Source organism: Hemiscyllium ocellatum, chromosome 46 (assembly GCF_020745735.1).
Source record: "Hemiscyllium ocellatum isolate sHemOce1 chromosome 46, sHemOce1.pat.X.cur, whole genome shotgun sequence".
In the NCBI taxonomy this organism is placed as follows: Eukaryota; Metazoa; Chordata; class Chondrichthyes; order Orectolobiformes; family Hemiscylliidae; genus Hemiscyllium; species Hemiscyllium ocellatum.
The window spans coordinates 9,262,834-9,287,755 of NC_083446.1; the positions used below are offsets into that span (position 1 = coordinate 9,262,834).

The 24,922-nt window shown below is 53.5% G+C and overlaps 1 protein-coding gene across 1 annotated transcript in view; it reads left to right on the forward strand.

Annotated features, from left to right (window-relative positions):
* Nucleotides 1-24,561, forward strand: part of LOC132836141 (RAS guanyl-releasing protein 2-like) — a 114,514-nt gene extending 89,953 nt beyond the window's left edge. The window contains exons 15-17 of the mRNA XM_060855459.1: nt 18,207-18,362; nt 21,763-21,835; nt 23,798-24,561. Coding sequence (XP_060711442.1) covers nt 18,207-18,362; nt 21,763-21,818 — 212 coding nt within the window. The 3' untranslated portion in view covers nt 21,819-21,835; nt 23,798-24,561. The remainder of the gene's footprint in view (nt 1-18,206; nt 18,363-21,762; nt 21,836-23,797) is intronic.
* The last annotated feature ends 361 nt before the right edge of the window (nt 24,562-24,922 follow it).

The following is a 24,922-nucleotide window of genomic DNA, read 5'->3' on the forward strand; positions in this document are numbered from 1 at the left end:
ATGGCCAATCCACCCTAACCTGCACATCCCTGGGCACTATGGGGCAATTTAGCATGGCCAATCCACCCTAACCTGCACATCCCTGGGCACTATGGGACAATTTAGCACAGCCAACCCACCCTAACCTGCACATCCCTCGGCATTATGGGACAATTGAGCATGGCCAATCCACCCTAACCTGCACACCCCTGGGCACTTTAGGACAATTTAGCATGGCCAATCCACCCTAACCTGCACATCCCTGGGCACTATGGGACAATTTAGCACGGCCAATCCACCCTATCCTGCACATCCTTAGGCACTATGGGACAATTTAGGATGGCCAGTCCACTCGAAACTGCACGTCCCTGGGCACTATGGGACAATTTAGCACGGCCAATCCATCCTAACCTGCAAATCCCTGGGCACTATGGGGCAATTTAGCATGGCCAATCCACCCTAACCTGCACATCCCTAGGCACTATGGGGCAATTTAGCATGGCCAATCCACCCTAACCTGCACATCTCTGGACACTTTGGGACAATTTAACATGGCCAATCCACCCTAACCTGCACATCCGTGGTCACTGTGGGGGAATTTAGCACGGCCAATCCACCCTAACCTGCACATCCCTCGATGCAGTGGGACAATTTAGCACGGCCAATCCACCCTAACCTGCACACCCCTGGGCACTATGGGACAATTTTGCATGGCCAATCCACCCTAACCTGCACATCCCAGGGCAACATGGGACAATTTAGCATGGCCAATCCACCCTAATCTGCACATCCCTGGACACTATGGGACAATTTAGCAGGGCCAATCCCCCCACCCTGCACATCCCAAGGCACTATGGGACAATTTAGCATGGCCGATCCACCCTAACGTGCACACCACTGGGCACGATGGGACAATTTTGCATGGCCAATCCACCCTAACCTGCACATCCCTGGGCACTATGGGACAATTTAGCACACCCATCCACCCTAACCTGCACATCCCTGGGCACTATGGGACAATTTAGCACGGCCAATCCACCCTAACCTGCACATCCCTGGACACAGTGGGACAATTTAGCACGGCCAATCCACCCTAACCTGAACATCCCTGGGCACGATGGGACAATTTTGCATGGCCAATCCACCCTAACCTGTACATCCCTGGGCACTATGGGACAATTTAGCACGGCCAATCCACCCTAACCTGCACATTCCTGGGCACTATAGGACAACTTCGCACAGACAATCCACCCTAACCTGCACATCCCTGGGCACTATGGGGGAATTTAGCACGGCCAATCCACCCTAACCTGCACACCCCTGGGCACTATGGGACAATTTAGGACGGCCAATCCACCCTAACCTGCACATCCCTGGGCACTATGGGACAATTTAGCACGGCCAATCCACCCGAACCTGCACGTTCCTGGGCTCTATGAGGCAATTTAGCACGGCCAATCCACACTAACCTGCACATCCCTGGACAGTATGGGACAACTTAGCACAGCCAATCCATCCTAACCGGCACATCCCTGGGCACTATGGGACAATTTAGCACGGCCAATCCATCCTAACCGGCACATCCCTGGGCACTATGGGACAATTTTGCATGGCCAATCCACCCGAACCTGCACATCCCAGGGCAACATGGGACAATTTAGCATGGCCAATCCACCCTAACGTGCACACCACTGGGCACGATGGGACAATTTTGCTAGGCCAGTCCACCCTAATCTGCACATCCCTGGGCACTATGGGACAATTTAGCACGCCCATCCACCCTAACCTGCACATCCCTGGACACTGTGGGACAATTTAGCACGCCCATCCACCCTAACCTGCACATCCCTGGGCACTATGGGACAATTTAGCACGGCCAATCCACCCTAACCTGCACATCCCTGGACACAGTGGGACAATTTAGCACGGCCAATCCACCCTAACCTGAACATCCCTGGGCACGATGGGACAATTTTGCATGGCCAATCCACCCTAACCTGCACATTCCTGGGCACTATGGGACAATTTTGCATCGCCATTCCACCCTAACCTGCACATCCCTGGGCACTGTGGGGGAATTTAGCACGGCCAATCCACCCTAACCTGCACACCCCTGGGCACTATGGGACAATTTAGGACGGCCAATCCACCCTAACCTGCACATCCCTGGGCACTATGGGACAATTTAGCACGGCCAATCCACCCGAACCTGCACGTTCCTGGGCTCTATGAGGCAATTTAGCACGGCCAATCCACACTAACCTGCACATCCCTGGACAGTATGGGACAACTTAGCACAGCCAATCCATCCTAACCGGCACATCCCTGGGCACTATGGGACAATTTAGCACGGCCAATCCACCCTAATCTGCACATCCCTGGGCACTATGAGACTATATAGCACGGCCAATCCACCCGAACCTGCACACCACTGGGCACTATGGGCCAATTTAGCACGGCCAATCCATCCTAACCTGCACATCCCTGGGCAATATGGGGCAATTTAGCACGGCCAATCCACGCTAATCTGCACATCCCTGGGCACTATGGGACAATTTAGCACGGCCAATCCACCCTAACTTGCACACCTCTGGTCACTATGGGACAATTTAGGATGGCCAATCCACCCTAACGTGCACATCCCTAGGCACTATGGGACAATTTAGCACGGCCAATCCACCCTAACGTGCACATCCCTGGGCACTTTGGGACAATTTAGCATGGCCAATCCGTCCTAACCTGCACACCCCTGGGCACTATGGGACAATTTAGCACGGCCAATCCGTCCTAACCTGCACATCCCTGGGCACTATGGGACAATTTAGCACGGCCAATCCGCCCTAACCTGCACATCCCTGGACACTATGGGACAATTTAGCACGGCCAATCCACCCTAACCTGCACATCCCTGGACACTGTGGGACAATTTAGCACGGCCAATCCACCCTAACCTGCACATCGCTGGGCACTATGGGGGAATTTAGCACGGCCAATCCACCCTAACCTGCACATCCAATGGCACGATGGGACAATTTAGCACGGCCAATCCACCCTAACCTGCACATCCCTGGGCACAATGGGGCAATTTAGCACGGCCAATCCACACTAACCTGCACACACCTCGGCACTATGGGACAATTTAGCACTGCCAATCCACCCTAACCTGCACATCCCTAGGCACTATGAGACAATTTTGCATGGCCAATCCACCCTAACCTGCACACCCCTGGGCACTATAGGACAATTTAGCACGGCCAATCCACCCTAACCTGCACATCCCTGAGCACTATGGGCCAATTTAGCATGGCCAATCCACCCTAACCTGCACATCCCTGGGCACTATGGGGCAATTTAGCATGGCCAATCCACCCTAACCTGCACATCCCTGGGCACTATGGGACAATTTAGCACAGCCAACCCACCCTAACCTGCACATCCCTCGGCATTATGGGACAATTGAGCATGGCCAATCCACCCTAACCTGCACACCCCTGGGCACTTTAGGACAATTTAGCATGGCCAATCCACCCTAACCTGCACATCCCTGGGCACTATGGGACAATTTAGCACGGCCAATCCACCCTATCCTGCACATCCTTAGGCACTATGGGACAATTTAGGATGGCCAGTCCACTCGAAACTGCACGTCCCTGGGCACTATGGGACAATTTAGCACGGCCAATCCATCCTAACCTGCAAATCCCTGGGCACTATGGGGCAATTTAGCATGGCCAATCCACCCTAACCTGCACATCCCTAGGCACTATGGGGCAATTTAGCATGGCCAATCCACCCTAACCTGCACATCTCTGGACACTTTGGGACAATTTAACATGGCCAATCCACCCTAACCTGCACATCCGTGGTCACTGTGGGGGAATTTAGCACGGCCAATCCACCCTAACCTGCACATCCCTCGATGCAGTGGGACAATTTAGCACGGCCAATCCACCCTAACCTGCACACCCCTGGGCACTATGGGACAATTTTGCATGGCCAATCCACCCTAACCTGCACATCCCAGGGCAACATGGGACAATTTAGCATGGCCAATCCACCCTAATCTGCACATCCCTGGACACTATGGGACAATTTAGCAGGGCCAATCCCCCCACCCTGCACATCCCAAGGCACTATGGGACAATTTAGCATGGCCGATCCACCCTAACGTGCACACCACTGGGCACGATGGGACAATTTTGCATGGCCAATCCACCCTAACCTGCACATCCCTGGGCACTATGGGACAATTTAGCACACCCATCCACCCTAACCTGCACATCCCTGGGCACTATGGGACAATTTAGCACGGCCAATCCACCCTAACCTGCACATCCCTGGACACAGTGGGACAATTTAGCACGGCCAATCCACCCTAACCTGAACATCCCTGGGCACGATGGGACAATTTTGCATGGCCAATCCACCCTAACCTGTACATCCCTGGGCACTATGGGACAATTTAGCACGGCCAATCCACCCTAACCTGCACATTCCTGGGCACTATAGGACAACTTCGCACAGACAATCCACCCTAACCTGCACATCCCTGGGCACTATGGGGGAATTTAGCACGGCCAATCCACCCTAACCTGCACACCCCTGGGCACTATGGGACAATTTAGGACGGCCAATCCACCCTAACCTGCACATCCCTGGGCACTATGGGACAATTTAGCACGGCCAATCCACCCGAACCTGCACGTTCCTGGGCTCTATGAGGCAATTTAGCACGGCCAATCCACACTAACCTGCACATCCCTGGACAGTATGGGACAACTTAGCACAGCCAATCCATCCTAACCGGCACATCCCTGGGCACTATGGGACAATTTAGCACGGCCAATCCATCCTAACCGGCACATCCCTGGGCACTATGGGACAATTTTGCATGGCCAATCCACCCGAACCTGCACATCCCAGGGCAACATGGGACAATTTAGCATGGCCAATCCACCCTAACGTGCACACCACTGGGCACGATGGGACAATTTTGCTAGGCCAGTCCACCCTAATCTGCACATCCCTGGGCACTATGGGACAATTTAGCACGCCCATCCACCCTAACCTGCACATCCCTGGACACTGTGGGACAATTTAGCACGCCCATCCACCCTAACCTGCACATCCCTGGGCACTATGGGACAATTTAGCACGGCCAATCCACCCTAACCTGCACATCCCTGGACACAGTGGGACAATTTAGCACGGCCAATCCACCCTAACCTGAACATCCCTGGGCACGATGGGACAATTTTGCATGGCCAATCCACCCTAACCTGCACATTCCTGGGCACTATGGGACAATTTTGCATCGCCATTCCACCCTAACCTGCACATCCCTGGGCACTGTGGGGGAATTTAGCACGGCCAATCCACCCTAACCTGCACACCCCTGGGCACTATGGGACAATTTAGGACGGCCAATCCACCCTAACCTGCACATCCCTGGGCACTATGGGACAATTTAGCACGGCCAATCCACCCGAACCTGCACGTTCCTGGGCTCTATGAGGCAATTTAGCACGGCCAATCCACACTAACCTGCACATCCCTGGACAGTATGGGACAACTTAGCACAGCCAATCCATCCTAACCGGCACATCCCTGGGCACTATGGGACAATTTAGCACGGCCAATCCACCCTAATCTGCACATCCCTGGGCACTATGAGACAATATAGCACGGCCAATCCACCCGAACCTGCACACCACTGGGCACTATGGGCCAATTTAGCACGGCCAATCCATCCTAACCTGCACATCCCTGGGCAATATGGGGCAATTTAGCACGGCCAATCCACGCTAATCTGCACATCCCTGGGCACTATGGGACAATTTAGCACGGCCAATCCACCCTAACTTGCACACCTCTGGTCACTATGGGACAATTTAGGATGGCCAATCCACCCTAACGTGCACATCCCTAGGCACTATGGGACAATTTAGCACGGCCAATCCACCCTAACGTGCACATCCCTGGGCACTTTGGACAATTTAGCATGGCCAATCCGTCCTAACCTGCACACCCCTGGGCACTATGGGACAATTTAGCACGGCCAATCCGTCCTAACCTGCACATCCCTGGGCACTATGGGACAATTTAGCACGGCCAATCCGCCCTAACCTGCACATCCCTGGACACTATGGGACAATTTAGCACGGCCAATCCACCCTAACCTGCACATCCCTGGACACTGTGGGACAATTTAGCATGGCCAATCCATCCTAACCTGCACATCGCTGGGCACTATGGGGGAATTTAGCACGGCCAATCCACCCTAACCTGCACATCCAATGGCACGATGGGACAATTTAGCACGGCCAATCCACCCTAACCTGCACATCCCTGGGCACAATGGGGCAATTTAGCACGGCCAATCCACACTAACCTGCACACACCTCGGCACTATGGGACAATTTAGCACTGCCAATCCACCCTAACCTGCACATCCCTAGGCACTATGAGACAATTTTGCATGGCCAATCCACCCTAACCTGCACACCCCTGGGCACTATAGGACAATTTAGCACGGCCAATCCACACTAACCTGCACATCCCCGAGCACTATGGGCCAATTTAGCATGGCCAATCCACCCTAACCTGCACATCCCTGGGCACTATGGGGCAATTTAGCATGGCCAATCCACCCTAACCTGCACATCCCTGGGCACTATGGGACAATTTAGCACAGCCAACCCACCCTAACCTGCACATCCCTCGGCATTATGGGACAATTGAGCATGGCCAATCCACCCTAACCTGCACACCCCTGGGCACTTTAGGACAATTTAGCACGGCCAATCCACCCTAACCTGTACATCCCTGGGCACTATGGGACAATTTAGCACGGCCAATCCACCCTATCCTGCACATCCTTAGGCACTATGGGACAATTTAGGATGGCCAGTCCACTCGAAACTGCACGTCCCTGGGCACTATGGGACAATTTAGCACGGCCAATCCATCCTAACCTGCAAATCCCTGGGCACTATGGGGCAATTTAGCATGGCCAATCCACCCTAACCTGCACATCCCTAGGCACTATGGGGCAATTTAGCATGGCCAATCCACCCTAACCTGCACTCCTCTGGACACTTTGGGACAATTTAACATGGCCAATCCACCCTAACCTGCACATCCGTGGTCACTGTGGGGGAAATTAGCACGGCCAATCCACCCTAACCTGCACATCCCTCGATGCAGTGGGACAATTTAGCACGACCAATCCACCCTAACCGGCACATCCCTGGGCACTATGGGACAATTTAGCAGGGCCAATCCCCCCACCCTGCACATCCCAAGGCACTATGGGACAATTTAGCATGGCCGATCCACCCTAACGTGCACACCACTGGGCACGATGGGACAATTTTGCATGGCCAATCCACCCTAACCTGCACATCCCTGGGCACTACGGGACAATTTAGCACACCCATCCACCCTAACCTGCACATCCCTGGGCACTATGGGACAATTTAGCACGGCCAATCCACCCTAACCTGCACATCCCTGGACACAGTGGGACAATTTAGCACGGCCAATCCACCCTAACCTGAACATCCCTGGGCACGATGGGACAATTTTGCATGGCCAATCCACCCTAACCTGCACATCCCTGGGCACTATGGGACAATTTAGCACGGCCAATCCACCCTAACCTGCACATTCCTGGGCACTATAGGACAACTTCGCACAGACAATCCACCCTAACCTGCACATCCCTGGGCACTATGGGGGAATTTAGCACGGCCAATCCACCCTAACCTGCACACCCCTGGGCACTATGGGACAATTTAGCACGGCCAATCCACCCGAACCTGCACGTTCCTGGGCTCTATGAGGCAATTTAGCACGGCCAATCCACACTAACCTGCACATCCCTGGACAGTATGGGACAACTTAGCACAGCCAATCCATCCTAACCGGCACATCCCTGGGCACTATGGGACAATTTAGCACGGCCAATCCATCCTAACCGGCACATCCCTGGGCACTATGGGACAATTTTGCATGGCCAATCCACCCGAACCTGCACATCCCAGGGCAACATGGGACAATTTAGCATGGCCAATCCACCCTAACGTGCACACCACTGGGCACGATGGGACAATTTTGCTAGGCCAGTCCACCCTAAACTGCACATCCCTGGGCACTATGGGACAATTTAGCACGCCCATCCACCCTAACCTGCACATCCCTGGGCACTGTGGGACAATTTAGCACGGCCAATCCACCCTAACCTGCACATCCCTGGACACTGTGGGACAATTTAGCACGCCCATCCACCCTAACCTGCACATCCCTGGGCACTATGGGACAATTTAGCACGGCCAATCCACCCTAACCTGCACATCCCTGGACACAGTGGGACAATTTAGCACGGCCAATCCACCCTAACCTGAACATCCCTGGGCACGATGGGACAATTTTGCATGGCCAATCCACCCTAACCTGCACATCCCTGGGCACTATGGGACAATTTAGCACGGCCAATCCACCCTAACCTGCACATTCCTGGGCACTATAGGACAACTTCGCACAGACAATCCACCCTAACCTGAACATCCCTGGGCACTATGGGGGAATTTAGCACGGCCAACCCACCCTAACCTGCACACCCCTGGGCACTATGGGACAATTTAGGACGGCCAATCCACCCTAACCTGCACATCCCTGGGCACTATGGGACAATTTAGCACGGCCAATCCACCCGAACCTGCACGTTCCTGGGCTCTATGAGGCAATTTAGCACGGCCAATCCACACTAACCTGCACATCCCTGGACAGTATGGGACAACTTAGCACAGCCAATCCATCCTAACCGGCACATCCCTGGGCACTATGGGACAATTTAGCATGGCCAATCCATCCTAACCGGCACATCCCTGGGCACTATGGGACAATTTTGCATGGCCAATCCACCCTAACCTGCACATCCCAGGGCAACATGGGACAATTTAGCATGGCCAATCCACCCTAACGTGCACACCACTGGGCACGATGGGACAATTTTGCGAGGCCAGTCCACCCTAATCTGCACATCCCTGGGCACTATGGGACAATTTAGCACGCCCATCCACCCTAACCTGCACATCCCTGGGCACTGTGGGACAATTTAGCACGGCCAATCCACCCTAACCTGCACATCCCTGGACACTGTGGGACAATTTAGCACGGCCAATCCACCCTAACCTGAACATCCCTGGGCACGATGGGACAATTTTGCATGGCCAATCCACCCTAACCTGCACATCCCTGGGCACTATGGGACAATTTAGCACGGCCAATCCACCCTAACCTGCACATCCATGGGCACGATGGGAAAATTTAGCACGGCCAATCCACCCTAATCTGCACATCCCTGGGCACTATAGGACAACTTAGCACAGACAGTCCATCCTAACCTGCACATCCATGGGCACAATGGGACAATTTAGCATGGCCAATCCACCCTAACCTGCACATCCCTGGGCACTATGGGACAATTTAGCACGGCCAATCCACCCTAATCTGCACATCCCTGGGCACTATGAGACAATATAGCATGGCCAATCCACCCTAACTTGCACATCCCTGGGCACGATGGGCCAATTTAGCACGGCTCATCCACCCTAATCTGCACATCCCTGGGCACTATGAGACAATATAGCATGGCCAATCCACCCTAACCTGCACATCCATGGGCACGATGGGACAATTTAGCACGGCCAATCCACCCTAACCTGCACATCTCTGGACACCATGGGACAATTTAACATGGCCAATACACCCTAACCTGTACATCCGTGGTCACTATGGGACAATTTAGCACGGCCAATCCATCCTAACCTGCACATCCCTGGGCACTATGGGACAGTTTAGCACAGCCAATCCACCCTAACCTGCACACCCCTGGGCACTATGGGATAATTTTGAATGGCCAATCCACCCTAACCTGCACACCCCTGGGCACTATGGGACAATTTATCAAGGCCAATCCACCCTAACCTGCACATCCCTAGGCACTATAGGACAATTTAGCACAGACAATCCATCCTAACCTAAACATCCCTGGGCACTATGGGGCAATTTAGCACGGCCAATCCACCCTAACCTGCACATCCCTGGGCACTATGAGACAATATAGCATGGCCAATCCACCTTAACTTGCACATCCCTGGGTACGATGGGCCAATTTAGCACGGCCAATCCACCCTTACCTGCACATCCCTGGGCACTATGGGACAATTTAGCACGGCCAATCCACCCCAACCTGCACATCCCTGGGCACTATGGGACAATTTATCATGGCCAATCCACCCTAACCTGCACATCCCTGGGCACTATTGGACAATTTAGCACGCCCATCCACCCTAACCTGCACATCCCTGGGCACTATGGGACAATTTAGCACGGCCAATCCACCCTAACCTGCACATCCCTGGACACAGTGGGACAATTTAGCACGGCCAATCCACCCTAACCTGAACATCCCTGGGCACGATGGGACAATTTTGCATGGCCAATCCACCCTAACCTGCACATCCCTGGGCACTATGGGACAATTTAGCACGGCCAATCCACCCGAACCTGCACGTTCCTGGGCTCTATGAGGCAATTTAGCACGGCCAATCCACACTAACCTGCACATCCCTGGACAGTATGGGACAACTTAGCACAGCCAATCCATCCTAACCGGCACATCCCTGGGCACTATGGGACAATTTAGCATGGCCAATCCATCCTAACCGGCACATCCCTGGGCACTATGGGACAATTTTGCATGGCCAATCCACCCTAACCTGCACATCCCAGGGCAACATGGGACAATTTAGCATGGCCAATCCACCCTAACGTGCACACCACTGGGCACGATGGGACAATTTTGCGAGGCCAGTCCACCCTAATCTGCACATCCCTGGGCACTATGGGACAATTTAGCACGCCCATCCACCCTAACCTGCACATCCCTGGGCACTGTGGGACAATTTAGCACGGCCAATCCACCCTAACCTGCACATCCCTGGACACTGTGGGACAATTTAGCACGGCCAATCCACCCTAACCTGAACATCCCTGGGCACGATGGGACAATTTTGCATGGCCAATCCACCCTAACCTGCACATCCCTGGGCACTATGGGACAATTTAGCACGGCCAATCCACCCTAACCTGCACATCCATGGGCACGATGGGAAAATTTAGCACGGCCAATCCACCCTAATCTGCACATCCCTGGGCACTATAGGACAACTTAGCACAGACAGTCCATCCTAACCTGCACATCCATGGGCACAATGGGACAATTTAGCATGGCCAATCCACCCTAACCTGCACATCCCTGGGCACTATGGGACAATTTAGCACGGCCAATCCACCCTAATCTGCACATCCCTGGGCACTATGAGACAATATAGCATGGCCAATCCACCCTAACATGCACATACCTGGGCACGATGGGCCAATTTAGCACGGCTCATCCACCCTAATCTGCACATCCCTGGGCACTATGAGACAATATAGCATGGCCAATCCACCCTAACCTGCACATCCATGGGCACGATGGGACAATTTAGCACGGCCAATCCACCCTAACCTGCACATCTCTGGACACCATGGGACAATTTAACATGGCCAATACACCCTAACCTGTACATCCGTGGTCACTATGGGACAATTTAGCACGGCCAATCCATCCTAACCTGCACATCCCTGGGCACTATGGGACAGTTTAGCACAGCCAATCCACCCTAACCTGCACACCCCTGGGCACTATGGGATAATTTTGAATGGCCAATCCACCCTAACCTGCACACCCCTGGGCACTATGGGACAATTTATCAAGGCCAATCCACCCTAACCTGCACATCCCTAGGCACTATAGGACAATTTAGCACAGACAATCCATCCTAACCTAAACATCCCTGGGCACTATGGGGCAATTTAGCACGGCCAATCCACCCTAACCTGCACATCCCTGGGCACTATGAGACAATATAGCATGGCCAATCCACCTTAACTTGCACATCCCTGGGTACGATGGGCCAATTTAGCACGGCCAATCCACCCTTACCTGCACATCCCTGGGCACTATGGGACAATTTAGCACGGCCAATCCACCCCAACCTGCACATCCCTGGGCACTATGGGACAATTTATCATGGCCAATCCACCCTAACCTGCACATCCCTGGGCACTATTGGACAATTTAGCACGCCCATCCACCCTAACCTGCACATCCCTGGGCACTATGGGACAATTTAGCACGGCCAATCCACCCGAACCTGCACGTTCCTGGGCTCTATGAGGCAATTTAGCACGGCCAATCCACACTAACCTGCACATCCCTGGACAGTATGGGACAACTTAGCACAGCCAATCCATCCTAACCGGCACATCCCTGGGCACTATGGGACAATTTAGCATGGCCAATCCATCCTAACCGGCACATCCCTGGGCACTATGGGACAATTTTGCATGGCCAATCCACCCTAACCTGCACATCCCAGGGCAACATGGGACAATTTAGCATGGCCAATCCACCCTAACGTGCACACCACTGGGCACGATGGGACAATTTTGCGAGGCCAGTCCACCCTAATCTGCACATCCCTGGGCACTATGGGACAATTTAGCACGCCCATCCACCCTAACCTGCACATCCCTGGGCACTGTGGGACAATTTAGCACGGCCAATCCACCCTAACCTGCACATCCCTGGACACTGTGGGACAATTTAGCACGGCCAATCCACCCTAACCTGAACATCCCTGGGCACGATGGGACAATTTTGCATGGCCAATCCACCCTAACCTGCACATCCCTGGGCACTATGGGACAATTTAGCACGGCCAATCCACCCTAACCTGCACATCCATGGGCACGATGGGAAAATTTAGCACGGCCAATCCACCCTAATCTGCACATCCCTGGGCACTATAGGACAACTTAGCACAGACAGTCCATCCTAACCTGCACATCCATGGGCACAATGGGACAATTTAGCATGGCCAATCCACCCTAACCTGCACATCCCTGGGCACTATGGGACAATTTAGCACGGCCAATCCACCCTAATCTGCACATCCCTGGGCACTATGAGACAATATAGCATGGCCAATCCACCCTAACTTGCACATCCCTGGGCACGATGGGCCAATTTAGCACGGCTCATCCACCCTAATCTGCACATCCCTGGGCACTATGAGACAATATAGCATGGCCAATCCACCCTAACCTGCACATCCATGGGCACGATGGGACAATTTAGCACGGCCAATCCACCCTAACCTGCACATCTCTGGACACCATGGGACAATTTAACATGGCCAATACACCCTAACCTGTACATCCGTGGTCACTATGGGACAATTTAGCACGGCCAATCCATCCTAACCTGCACATCCCTGGGCACTATGGGACAGTTTAGCACAGCCAATCCACCCTAACCTGCACACCCCTGGGCACTATGGGATAATTTTGAATGGCCAATCCACCCTAACCTGCACACCCCTGGGCACTATGGGACAATTTATCAAGGCCAATCCACCCTAACCTGCACATCCCTAGGCACTATAGGACAATTTAGCACAGACAATCCATCCTAACCTAAACATCCCTGGGCACTATGGGGCAATTTAGCACGGCCAATCCACCCTAACCTGCACATCCCTGGGCACTATGAGACAATATAGCATGGCCAATCCACCTTAACTTGCACATCCCTGGGTACGATGGGCCAATTTAGCACGGCCAATCCACCCTTACCTGCACATCCCTGGGCACTATGGGACAATTTAGCACGGCCAATCCACCCCAACCTGCACATCCCTGGGCACTATGGGACAATTTATCATGGCCAATCCACCCTAACCTGCACATCCCTGGGCACTATTGGACAATTTAGCACGCCCATCCACCCTAACCTGCACATCCCTGGGCACTATGGGACAATTTAGCACGGCCAATCCACCCTAACCTGCACATCCCTGGACACAGTGGGACAATTTAGCACGGCCAATCCACCCTAACCTGAACATCCCTGGGCACGATGGGACAATTTTGCATGGCCAATCCACCCTAACCTGCACATCCCTGGGCACTATGGGACAATTTAGCACGGCCAATCCACCCTAACCTGCACATTCCTGGGCACTATAGGACAACTTCGCACAGACAATCCACCCTAACCTGAACATCCCTGGGCACTATGGGGGAATTTAGCACGGCCAACCCACCCTAACCTGCACACCCCTGGGCACTATGGGACAATTTAGGACGGCCAATCCACCCTAACCTGCACATCCCTGGGCACTATGGGACAATTTAGCACGGCCAATCCACCCGAACCTGCACGTTCCTGGGCTCTATGAGGCAATTTAGCACGGCCAATCCACACTAACCTGCACATCCCTGGACAGTATGGGACAACTTAGCACAGCCAATCCATCCTAACCGGCACATCCCTGGGCACTATGGGACAATTTAGCATGGCCAATCCATCCTAACCGGCACATCCCTGGGCACTATGGGACAATTTTGCATGGCCAATCCACCCTAACCTGCACATCCCAGGGCAACATGGGACAATTTAGCATGGCCAATCCACCCTAACGTGCACACCACTGGGCACGATGGGACAATTTTGCGAGGCCAGTCCACCCTAATCTGCACATCCCTGGGCACTATGGGACAATTTAGCACGCCCATCCACCCTAACCTGCACATCCCTGGGCACTGTGGGACAATTTAGCACGGCCAATCCACCCTAACCTGCACATCCCTGGACACTGTGGGACAATTTAGCACGGCCAATCCACCCTAACCTGAACATCCCTGGGCACGATGGGACAATTTTGCATGGCCAATCCACCCTAACCTGCACATCCCTGGGCACTATGGGACAATTTAGCACGGCCAATCCACCCTAACCTGCACATCCATGGGCACGATGGGAAAATTTAGCACGGCCAATCCACCCTAATCTGCACATCCCTGGGCACTATAGGACAACTTAGCACAGACAGTCCATCCTAACCTGCACATCCATGGGCACAATGGGACAATTTAGCATGGCCAATCCACCCTAACCTGCACATCCCTGGGCACTATGGGACAATTTAGCACGGCCAATCCACCCTAATCTGCACATCCCTGGGCACTATGAGACAATATAGCATGGCCAATCCACCCTAACTTGCACATCCCTGGGCACGATGGGCCAATTTAGCACGGCTCATCCACCCTAATCTGCACATCCCTGGGCACTATGAGACAATATAGCATGGCCAATCCACCCTAACCTGCACATCCCTGGGCACTATGGGACAATTTAGCACGGCCAATCCACCCTAACCTGCACATCTCTGGACACCATGGGACAATTTAACATGGCCAATACACCCTAACCTGTACATCCGTGGTCACTATGGGACAATTTAGCACGGCCAATCCATCCTAACCTGCACATCCCTGGGCACTATGGGACAGTTTAGCACAGCCAATCCACCCTAACCTGCACACCCCTGGGCACTATGGGATAATTTTGAATGGCCAATCCACCCTAACCTGCACACCCCTGGGCACTATGGGACAATTTATCAAGGCCAATCCACCCTAACCTGCACATCCCTAGGCACTATAGGACAATTTAGCACAGACAATCCATCCTAACCTAAACATCCCTGGGCACTATGGGGCAATTTAGCACGGCCAATCCACCCTAACCTGCACATCCCTGGGCACTATGAGACAATATAGCATGGCCAATCCACCTTAACTTGCACATCCCTGGGTACGATGGGCCAATTTAGCACGGCCAATCCACCCTTACCTGCACATCCCTGGGCACTATGGGACAATTTAGCACGGCCAATCCACCCTAACCTGCACATCCCTGGGCACTATGGGACAATTTATCATGGCCAATCCACCCTAACCTGCACATCCCTGGGCACTATTGGACAATTTAGCACGGCCAATCTACCCTAACCTGCACATCCCTGGGCTCTATGGGAGAATTTAGCATGGCCAATCCACCATAACCTGCACACCCCTGGGCACTATGGGACAATTTAGCACGGCCAATCCACCCTAACCTGCACATCCATGGGCACTATGAGACAATTTAGCACGGCCAATCCACCCTAACCTCCATATCCCTGGGCACTTGGGACAATTTAGCACGGCCAATCCACCCTAACCTGCACATCCCTGAGCACTATGGGACAATTTAGCACGGCCAATCCACCCTAACCTGCACATCCCTGGGCACTATGGGACAATTTAGCACGGCCAATCCACCCTAACCTGCACATCCCTGGGCACTATGGGACAATTTAGCACGGCCAATCCACCCTAACCTGCACATCCCTGGGCACTATGTGGCAATTTAGCACGGCCAATCCACCCTAACCTGCACACCCCTGGGCACTATGGGACAATTTATCAAGGCCAATCCACCCTAACCTGCACATCCCTGGGCACTATGGGGCAATTTAGCACGGCCAATCCACCCTAATCTGCACATCCCTTGGCACTATGAGACAATATAGCATGGCCAATCCACCCTAACTTGCACATCCCTGGGCACGATGGGCCAATTTAGCACGGCTCATCCACCCTAATCTGCACATCCCTGGGCACTATGAGACAATATAGCATGGCCAATCCACCCTAACCTGCACATCCCTGTGCACTATGGGACAGTTTAGCACAGCCAATCCACCATAACCTGCACATCCCTGGGCACTATGGGACAGTTTAGCACAGCCAATCCACCATAACCTGCACATCCCTGGGCACTATGGGACAATTTAGCACAGCCAATCCACCCTCACCTGCACATCCCTGGACACTATGGGACAATTTAGCACGGCCAATCCACCCTAACCTGCACATCCCTGGGCACTACGGGACAATTTAGCACGGCCAATCCACCCGAACCTGCACATCCCTGGGCACTTGGGACAATTTAGCACGGCCAATCCACCCTAACCTGCACATCCCTGAGCACTATGGGACAATTTAGCACGGCCAATCCACCCTAACCTGCACATCCCTGGGCACTATGGGACAATTTAGCACGGCCAATCCACCCTAACCTGCACATCCCTGGGCAGTATGGGACAATTTAGCACGGCCAATCCACCCTTACCTGCACATCCCTGGGCACTATGGGACAATTTAGCACGGCCAATCCACCCTAACCTGCACATCCCTGGGCACTATGGGACAATTTAGCACGGCCAATCCACCCTAACCTGCACACAGGGGCGGCACGGTGGCACAGTGGTTAGCCCTGCTGCCTCACAGCTCCAGGGACCTGGGTTCAATTCCTGCCTCAGGCGACTGACTGTTTGGAGTTTGCACGTTCTCCCCGTGTCTGCGTGGGTTTCCTCTGGGTGCTCCGGTTTCCTCCCACAATCCAAAGATGTGCGGGTCAGGTGAATTGGCCATGCTAAATTGCCCGTAGTGTTAGGTAAGGGGTATATGTAGGGGTATGGGTGGGTTGCGCTTCCGCGGGTCGATGTGAACTTGTTGGGCCGAAGGGCCTGTTTCCACACTGTAAGTAATCTAATCTAATCTAATCCCTGGGCACTATGGGACAATTTAGCACGGCCAATCCACCCTAACCTGCCCATCCCTGGACTGTGGGCGGAAACCCCACGCCGACACGGTGGATGTGGGTGGGGAATGTGCAAACTCTACACCGACAGTCACCCGAGCGTGGGATTGAATCAGCGTCCCTAGCGCCGTGAGCATCAGTGCTACCCGCTGAGACACCGTGAGTTTTTGTGTATTTATGTTGGTGTGAATAAGTGTGTGTTGATGTGCCAGAGAGAGTGTGATGATATTTTTGCGAGTGTGTTAGAATGTGTGTTGGTGTGGGTGGGTGTGTGTTTGAGTGTTAGTGAGTGAGCATGAGTTGGTCAGGGCGAATGTGTGTGTGAGTGTGCCTGTGTGGTGAGTGTGTGGGTCAGTGTGTGTGTGAGTGTGCCTGTGTGGTGAGTGTGTGGATGGGTGTATGTTGTAGCTGGTGAGTGTGTGGGTGAGTGTGAGTGTGTGTGTGGGTGAATGTGAGTGTGTGAGTGTGTGTGTTTGCCTGTGCGGTGAGTGTGAGTGTGTGTGTGTTTGCCTGTGCAGTGAGTGTGTGGGTGAGTGTGAGTGTGTATGTGTGATTTTGCCTGTGTGGTTAGACTGCCTCCTGCTGGCTGACCCTCTGTCTCGCTCTGTTCTCTCTGCAGCCTGTGGGATTAGCTGCCACAAACAATGTAAGAGCCTGTTAGTGGTCGAGTGTCGGAAACGCACCAAGAGTATCAGCCTGGACAGTCCCACCCCCTCCCTCAGGAGATCCTTCAGCTTTCCCGTCACAAACTCCAGCCCTGACACCTGCAGTACAGGTGAGCTGTCAGGCACACACACACACACACACACAGACACACACACACACAGACACACACACACACACACACACACAGGCACACACACACACAGACACACACACAGACACACACACACACACAGACACACACACATACACACAGAGGCACAGAGACACATACACACAGAGGCACACACAGAGGCACACGCACACACATACACACAGGCATATACACACACACACACACACACACAGATGCGCGCACACACACACACAGAGGCACAGAGACACATACACACAGAGGCACACACACACACACACACACACAGGCACACACACACACAGACACACACACAGACACACACACACACACAGACACACACACATACACACAGAGGCACAGAGACACATACACACAGAGGCACACACAGAGGCACACGCACACACATACACACAGGCATATACACACACAGACACACACACACAGGCACACACACACACACAGACACACACACACACAGGCACACACACACACACACAGAGGCACAGAGACACATACACACAGAGGCACACACACACACAGGCACACACAGACACACACACATACACACAGAGGCACAGAGACACATACACACAGAGGCACACACAGAGGCACACGCACACACATACACACAGGCACATACACACACACACACACAGATGCGCGCACACACACAGAGGCACAGAGACACATACACACAGAGGCACACACAGAGGCACACGCACACACATACACACAGGCATATACACACACACACACACACACAGATGCGCGCACACACACACACAGAGGCACAGAGACACATACACACAGAGGCACACACAAACACACACAGACACAGACACACACATAGAGGCACACACACACACACACACACACACACACACACACACACACACACAGGCACAGACACACACAGAGGCACACACACAGAGGCACACTCCCACACACACACAGAGGCACACACAGAGCCACACACACACACAGAGGCACACTCCCACACACATACACAGACATGCACGCACATGCACACACAAAACAGGCAGGATCATACATTCAAGCACAGATACATATAGCCACGCACTCACATTACTGTATCTGTTATGACATACACGTGTTCCATTGGTACCTAACTGTATCAGTGTATATGACTGTACATGTGTGTTTGAGTGTGTGTTGTGTAAGGCTGTGTGTGAGTTTATTGTGTAAGAGTGTGAGTGTGAGATTTTTCCATTCACTCCTGGGATATGGGCGTCTCTGGCTGGGCCCAGTATGTATTGCCCCATCTCTAGTTGCCCCCTTTGAGATGGTGGTGGGGGTGAGCGGCCATCTTGAACCGCTGCAGTCCGGGTGCTGTGGGTTAGACCCACAATGCCCTGGGGGAGGGCGTTCCAGGATCCTGACCCATGGAACGGGCCGATATATTCCCAAGTCGGGATGGGGAGCAGGGGGAACGTGCAACGGGGGGGGGGTGGTGTTCCCATGTATCTGCTGCCCCTTGTCCTTCCAGATGGCGGTGGATTTGGAAGGTGCTGCCTGGGGAGCCTCAGGGAGTTGCTGCAGTGCGTCTTGTAGATGGTACACACTGCTGCTACTGAGGAGGGGTGGAGGGAGGGGGTGCCAACCGAGCGGGGGCTGCTCTGTCCCTGGATGGGGTCGAGCTTCTCAAGGGTGGTCGGAGCTGCAGGGACAAGCTGGGAGGAGTCCACCATCGTCACTGGCGGACAGGCTTTGGGGATATATTTGGCCATATTTGCGAACAGGAGGCAGAAGAGAGACAACAGGAGGCGAGGTTTCGGGAGGGCAAGCTCAGGGGACAGACAGAGACTGACGAGGAGGAGAAAATAAATCACTGGAGTTCGGGGCTTGGTGAAGAGTGCAAGGGGAGCTGTTCCTCTAGCTGATTCAGAGAGGGAGCAGTGATTTATAAACGACATTCGAAACCAAACACATTCAGTTACTGAGCCTGAACAGTCCGGTGTTTGAATCTGAGACTCACAGGGCAGAACCAGTCTTTGTAAATTGATTGTAGTGGATAGGGGAGGGCGAGATGTTCTTTGCTTTGTGGAGATCAGAGCTGAAAATGTGTAGCTGGAAAAACGCAGCAGGTCAGGCAGCATCCAAGGATCAGGAGATTCGACGTTTCGGGCATAAGCCCTTCATCAGGACCTGAAACGTCCATTCTCCTGTTCCTCGGATGCTGCTTGACCTGCTGCGCTTTTCCAGCAACACATTTTCAGCTCTGACCTCCAGCATCTGCAGTCCTCACTTTCTCCTTGTGGAGATCTGACCCCAGTTTGACCTTTCATTCAAAAGATATGAAGTAGGTTATCCCAGAGCAGGAAGACGGTGCTAATGCTGAGTTTCAGAGCAAAATGGACGTTGTTTATTTTTCCCTGCCCCCAGGCGATTTGTGGGTCGGTTGGTTGTTAAAGGGACAGAAATGGTTTCCCAAAGGGGGATGTGTGCTTCCAGTCGGATGTGGGAGATCAGGGAGGACAGGAAAACTCCTGGAAACTGTGACTGCAGGATGGGTGTTCGGATACGGATCCCACTAAACCGCACGGAATGGCAGAAGTGGCATTAGAGGGAAGGAGAGGAATACAGGAAGGCAGAGGGTGCAATAGATGGTAGTTCCAGGAAGGTGGAGATACAATCAGGTAGATGGGGGATTGTGAGGAATGGGAGGAGAGAAGGGCAGGTAATGGAGGAGGAAGGTACTCTGCTTACTCCCATCTCAAACAGGTACTGACCCTCCGATAGTGCAGCACTCCCTCAGTACTGACCTTCTGACAGTGCGACACTCTCTCAGTACTGACTCTCCGACAGTGCAGCACTCTCTCAGTACTGACCCTCTGACAGTGCGACACTCTCTCAGTACTGACTCTCCGACAGTGCAGCACTCTCTCAGTACTGACCCTCTGACAGTGCAACACTCTCTCAGTACTGACCCTCCGACAGTGCGGCACTCCCTCAGTACTGACCTTCTGACAGTGCAGCACTCCCTCAGTACTGACCCTCTGACAGTGCGACACTCTCTCAGTACTGACTCTCCGACAGTGCAGCACTCTCTCAGTACTGACCCTCTGACAGTGCGACACTCTCTCAGTACTGACCCTCCGACAGTGCGGCACTCCCTCAGTACTGACCCTCCGACAGTGCGGCACTCCCTCAGTACTGACCCTCTGACAGTGCGACACTCCCTCAGTACTGACCCTCCGACAGTGCGGCACTCCCTCAGCACTGACCCTCCGACAATGTGGTGCTCCCTCAGCACTGACCCTCCGACAGTGTGGCGCTCCCTCAGCACTGACCGTCCGACAGTGCGGCTGTGAAGCCAATGATGCTGCAGGCTGATGTGCCTGTGTTGTTTCCGCAGTGACTGAGGAGGATGTCGAAGACCTGGCGGATGATGTACAAGATATTCATCTCTGAGCTACAGCCCACAACCGGTATGTCCTCATTCACACTCAGAGTCAATTAGCAGCCCCAGAGCTTTACTCTGTATCTCACTCTGCGCTGTCCCTGTCCTGGGGAGTGTTTGATGGGGGACAGTGTAGAGGGAGCTTTACTCTGTATCTAACCCCGTGCTGTCCCTGTCTTGGAGAATGTTTGATGGGGGACAGTGTAGAGGGAGCTTTACTCTGTATCCAACCCCATGCTGTCCCTGTCTGGGCGAGTGTTTGATGGGGGACAGTGTAGAGGGAGCTTTACTCTGTATCCAACCCCATGCTGTCCCTGTCCTGGGGAGTGTTTGATGGGGGACAGTGTAGAGGGAGCTTTACTCTGTATCTAACCCCGTGCTGTTACTGTCCTAGGGAGTGTCTGATGCGAGACAGTGTAGAGGGAGCTTTACTCTGCATCCAACCCTGTGCTGTCCCTGTCCTGGGGAGTGTTTGATGGGGGGAACAGTGTAGAGTGAGCTTTACTCTGTATCTAACCCCATGCTGTCCCTGTCCTGGGGAGTGTTTGATGGGGGGACAATGTAGAGGGAGCTTTACTCTGTATCTAACCCCGTGCTGTCCCTGTCCTGGAGAGTGTTTGATGGGGGACAAGTAGAGGAAGCTTTACTCTGTATCTAACCCCGTGCTGACCCTGTTCTGGGGTATGTTTGATGGGTGACAGTGTAGAGGAAGCTTTACTCTGTATCTAACCCCGTGCTGACCCTGTTCTGGGGTATGTTTGATGGGTGACAGTGTAGAGGGAGCTTTACTCTGTATCTAACCCCATGCTTTCGCTGTCCTGGGGAGTGTCTGATAGGGGACAGTGTAGAGGGAGCTTTACTCTGTATCTAACCCCGTGCTGTCGCTGTCCTGGGGAGTGTCTGATAGGGGACAGTGTAGAGGGAGCTTTACCCTGTATCTAACCCCGTGCTGTCCCTGTCCTGGGGAGTGTTTGATGTGGGGACAGTGTAGCGGGAGCTTTACTCTGTATCTCACCCCATGCCGTCCCTGTCCTGGGGAGTGTTTGATGGGCAGACAGTGTAGAGGGAGCTTTACTCTGTATCTAACCCCGTGCTGTCCCTGTCCTGGGGAGTGTTTGATGTGGGGACAGTGTAGCGGGAGCTTTACTCTGTATCTCACCCCATGCCGTCCCTGTCCTGGGGAGTGTTTGATGGGCGGACAGTGTAGAGGGAGCTTTACTCTGTATCTAACCCCGTGCTGTCCCTGTCCTGGGAGAGAGTGATGGGGGACAGTGTCATGGGACATTCCCTTGCAGATGAAAAGATTACAGGGAACTCCCCTCTGTATCTGACACCTCCCAGTGACTCATACGAGTCATAGAGATGTACAGCACAGAAACAGACCCTTCGGTCCAACCCGTCCATGCTAAGCTAGAAATCTCAACCTAGTCTAGATCCTATATGTCAGCACCCGGCCCATATCCCTCCAAACCCTCCCTATTCATATCCCCATCCAGATGCCTCTTAAATGTTCTCATTGTACCGGCCTCCACCAGTTCCTCTGGCAGTTCATTCCATACACATACCACCCTCTGTGTGAAAAAGTTGCCCCTTAGGTCTCTTTATATCATTCCCCTCTCACCCTAAACCTATGCCCCTCTAGTTCTGGATTCCCCCACCCCATGGAAAAGACTTTGTCTATTTACCCTATCCATGCCTCTCATGATTTTATAAACCTCTATAAGGTCACCCCTCAGCCTCCGACGCTCCAGGGAAAACAGCCCCAGTCTGTTCAGCCTCTCCCTGTAGCTCAAACCCTCCAACCCTGGCAACATCCTTGTAAATCTTTTCTGAACCCTTTCAAGTTTCACAACATCTTTCCGATAGGAAGGAGACCAGAATTGCACGCAATATTCCAACAGTGGCCTAACCAATGTCCTGTACAGCTGCAACATGGCCTCCCAGCGGTTCTGTTACCTGACGTCATGTCCTCTTACTTGTTTTGATGCAGGCTCCAGACGTGAAGGTTCCTGAGGTGGACCGTCTCACCATCTCCCCTACTGGACATCGGCCGTACCTCTCTCCCGCTCCCTGAGTGACATCCCCTCTTTGGGTGGGATTCGGGGAGGGAAGGTGGGACCGACATTGATCCATTGATGGCCTTGCAGTGGGCCGCAACGGCGGGCGGACCAGACAACGGGGCGCTGCGAGACGGGGCGCGTTTTCAGAGTCTCTGGTGTGAACCAGCTCAATTCTCGACCGACCCCCTTCTCCCCATCCGCCATTTCCAGCTCCGTTCATTTCCTTGCTGCTGGTTCTCACCCTCTGCCCTGACTTGGGGTGGGCGCCCGGAAGGGTCGACTTGGAGACTGTGCGACCTTCGCCCCCTTGTGGAAGTTTCCAGATTGGCCAAGAGTTCGCAAACCCGACTCGCGTTCTTACGCCCCGACATTTCAGCGCCTCTCCACCCGATTTGTTTTCGCTTTACGTCGGCCATTTTGTTTGGTCCCCTTTTAACCTGAGACAGGAGCCTGAGGTGTTCGGCCTAACGTTTGTTGTGTGGGGACAAATCTTGGACCTGCGTTGCCGCCAATTTTTGTGAGCTCTCGCCTGTGTACATTTTCTTTCTCTGAGACCCTCGGTGAGGGTGGGGGGGGGTTACGAAATAACGTCTCAGCTTCGAGAAGCATCGGACGCATTACCCCTCCAGCCCTTGCGACAGGCCCGAGGTCAGGCCTCGTTGACAACTTTTAATAAAGTTTCAATGCTATTTAATCCCTCGTCTCTTTTTAACTAGAAATGGGAAATCCCAACGCCCCTCAAGACCCCATGGGGTCAAAACATGCAGCCCTCTTACAATTGTCAATCTTACTCCTCTTGGGTGTTGGGACGCAGACATTGTGAGCCATCCCTAGTTACGTTGTTCCCTCACCCCCACCCCGCCCCAAAAGATGTTGGCAATTAGCCACCATCTTGGACGGCTGCAGCTCCCTCAGCGATGCAATGGAGTGGAGGACTACTTTCCCGGGCGGCGCTGTTGGACGAGGGGTGGGCGAAACGGAATTAACCGCCGCGACGCTGACAGAGGAGGTGAGGGAAGGACCACAGGGTGCCGTCGGCTCACGCGTCTCGCTCT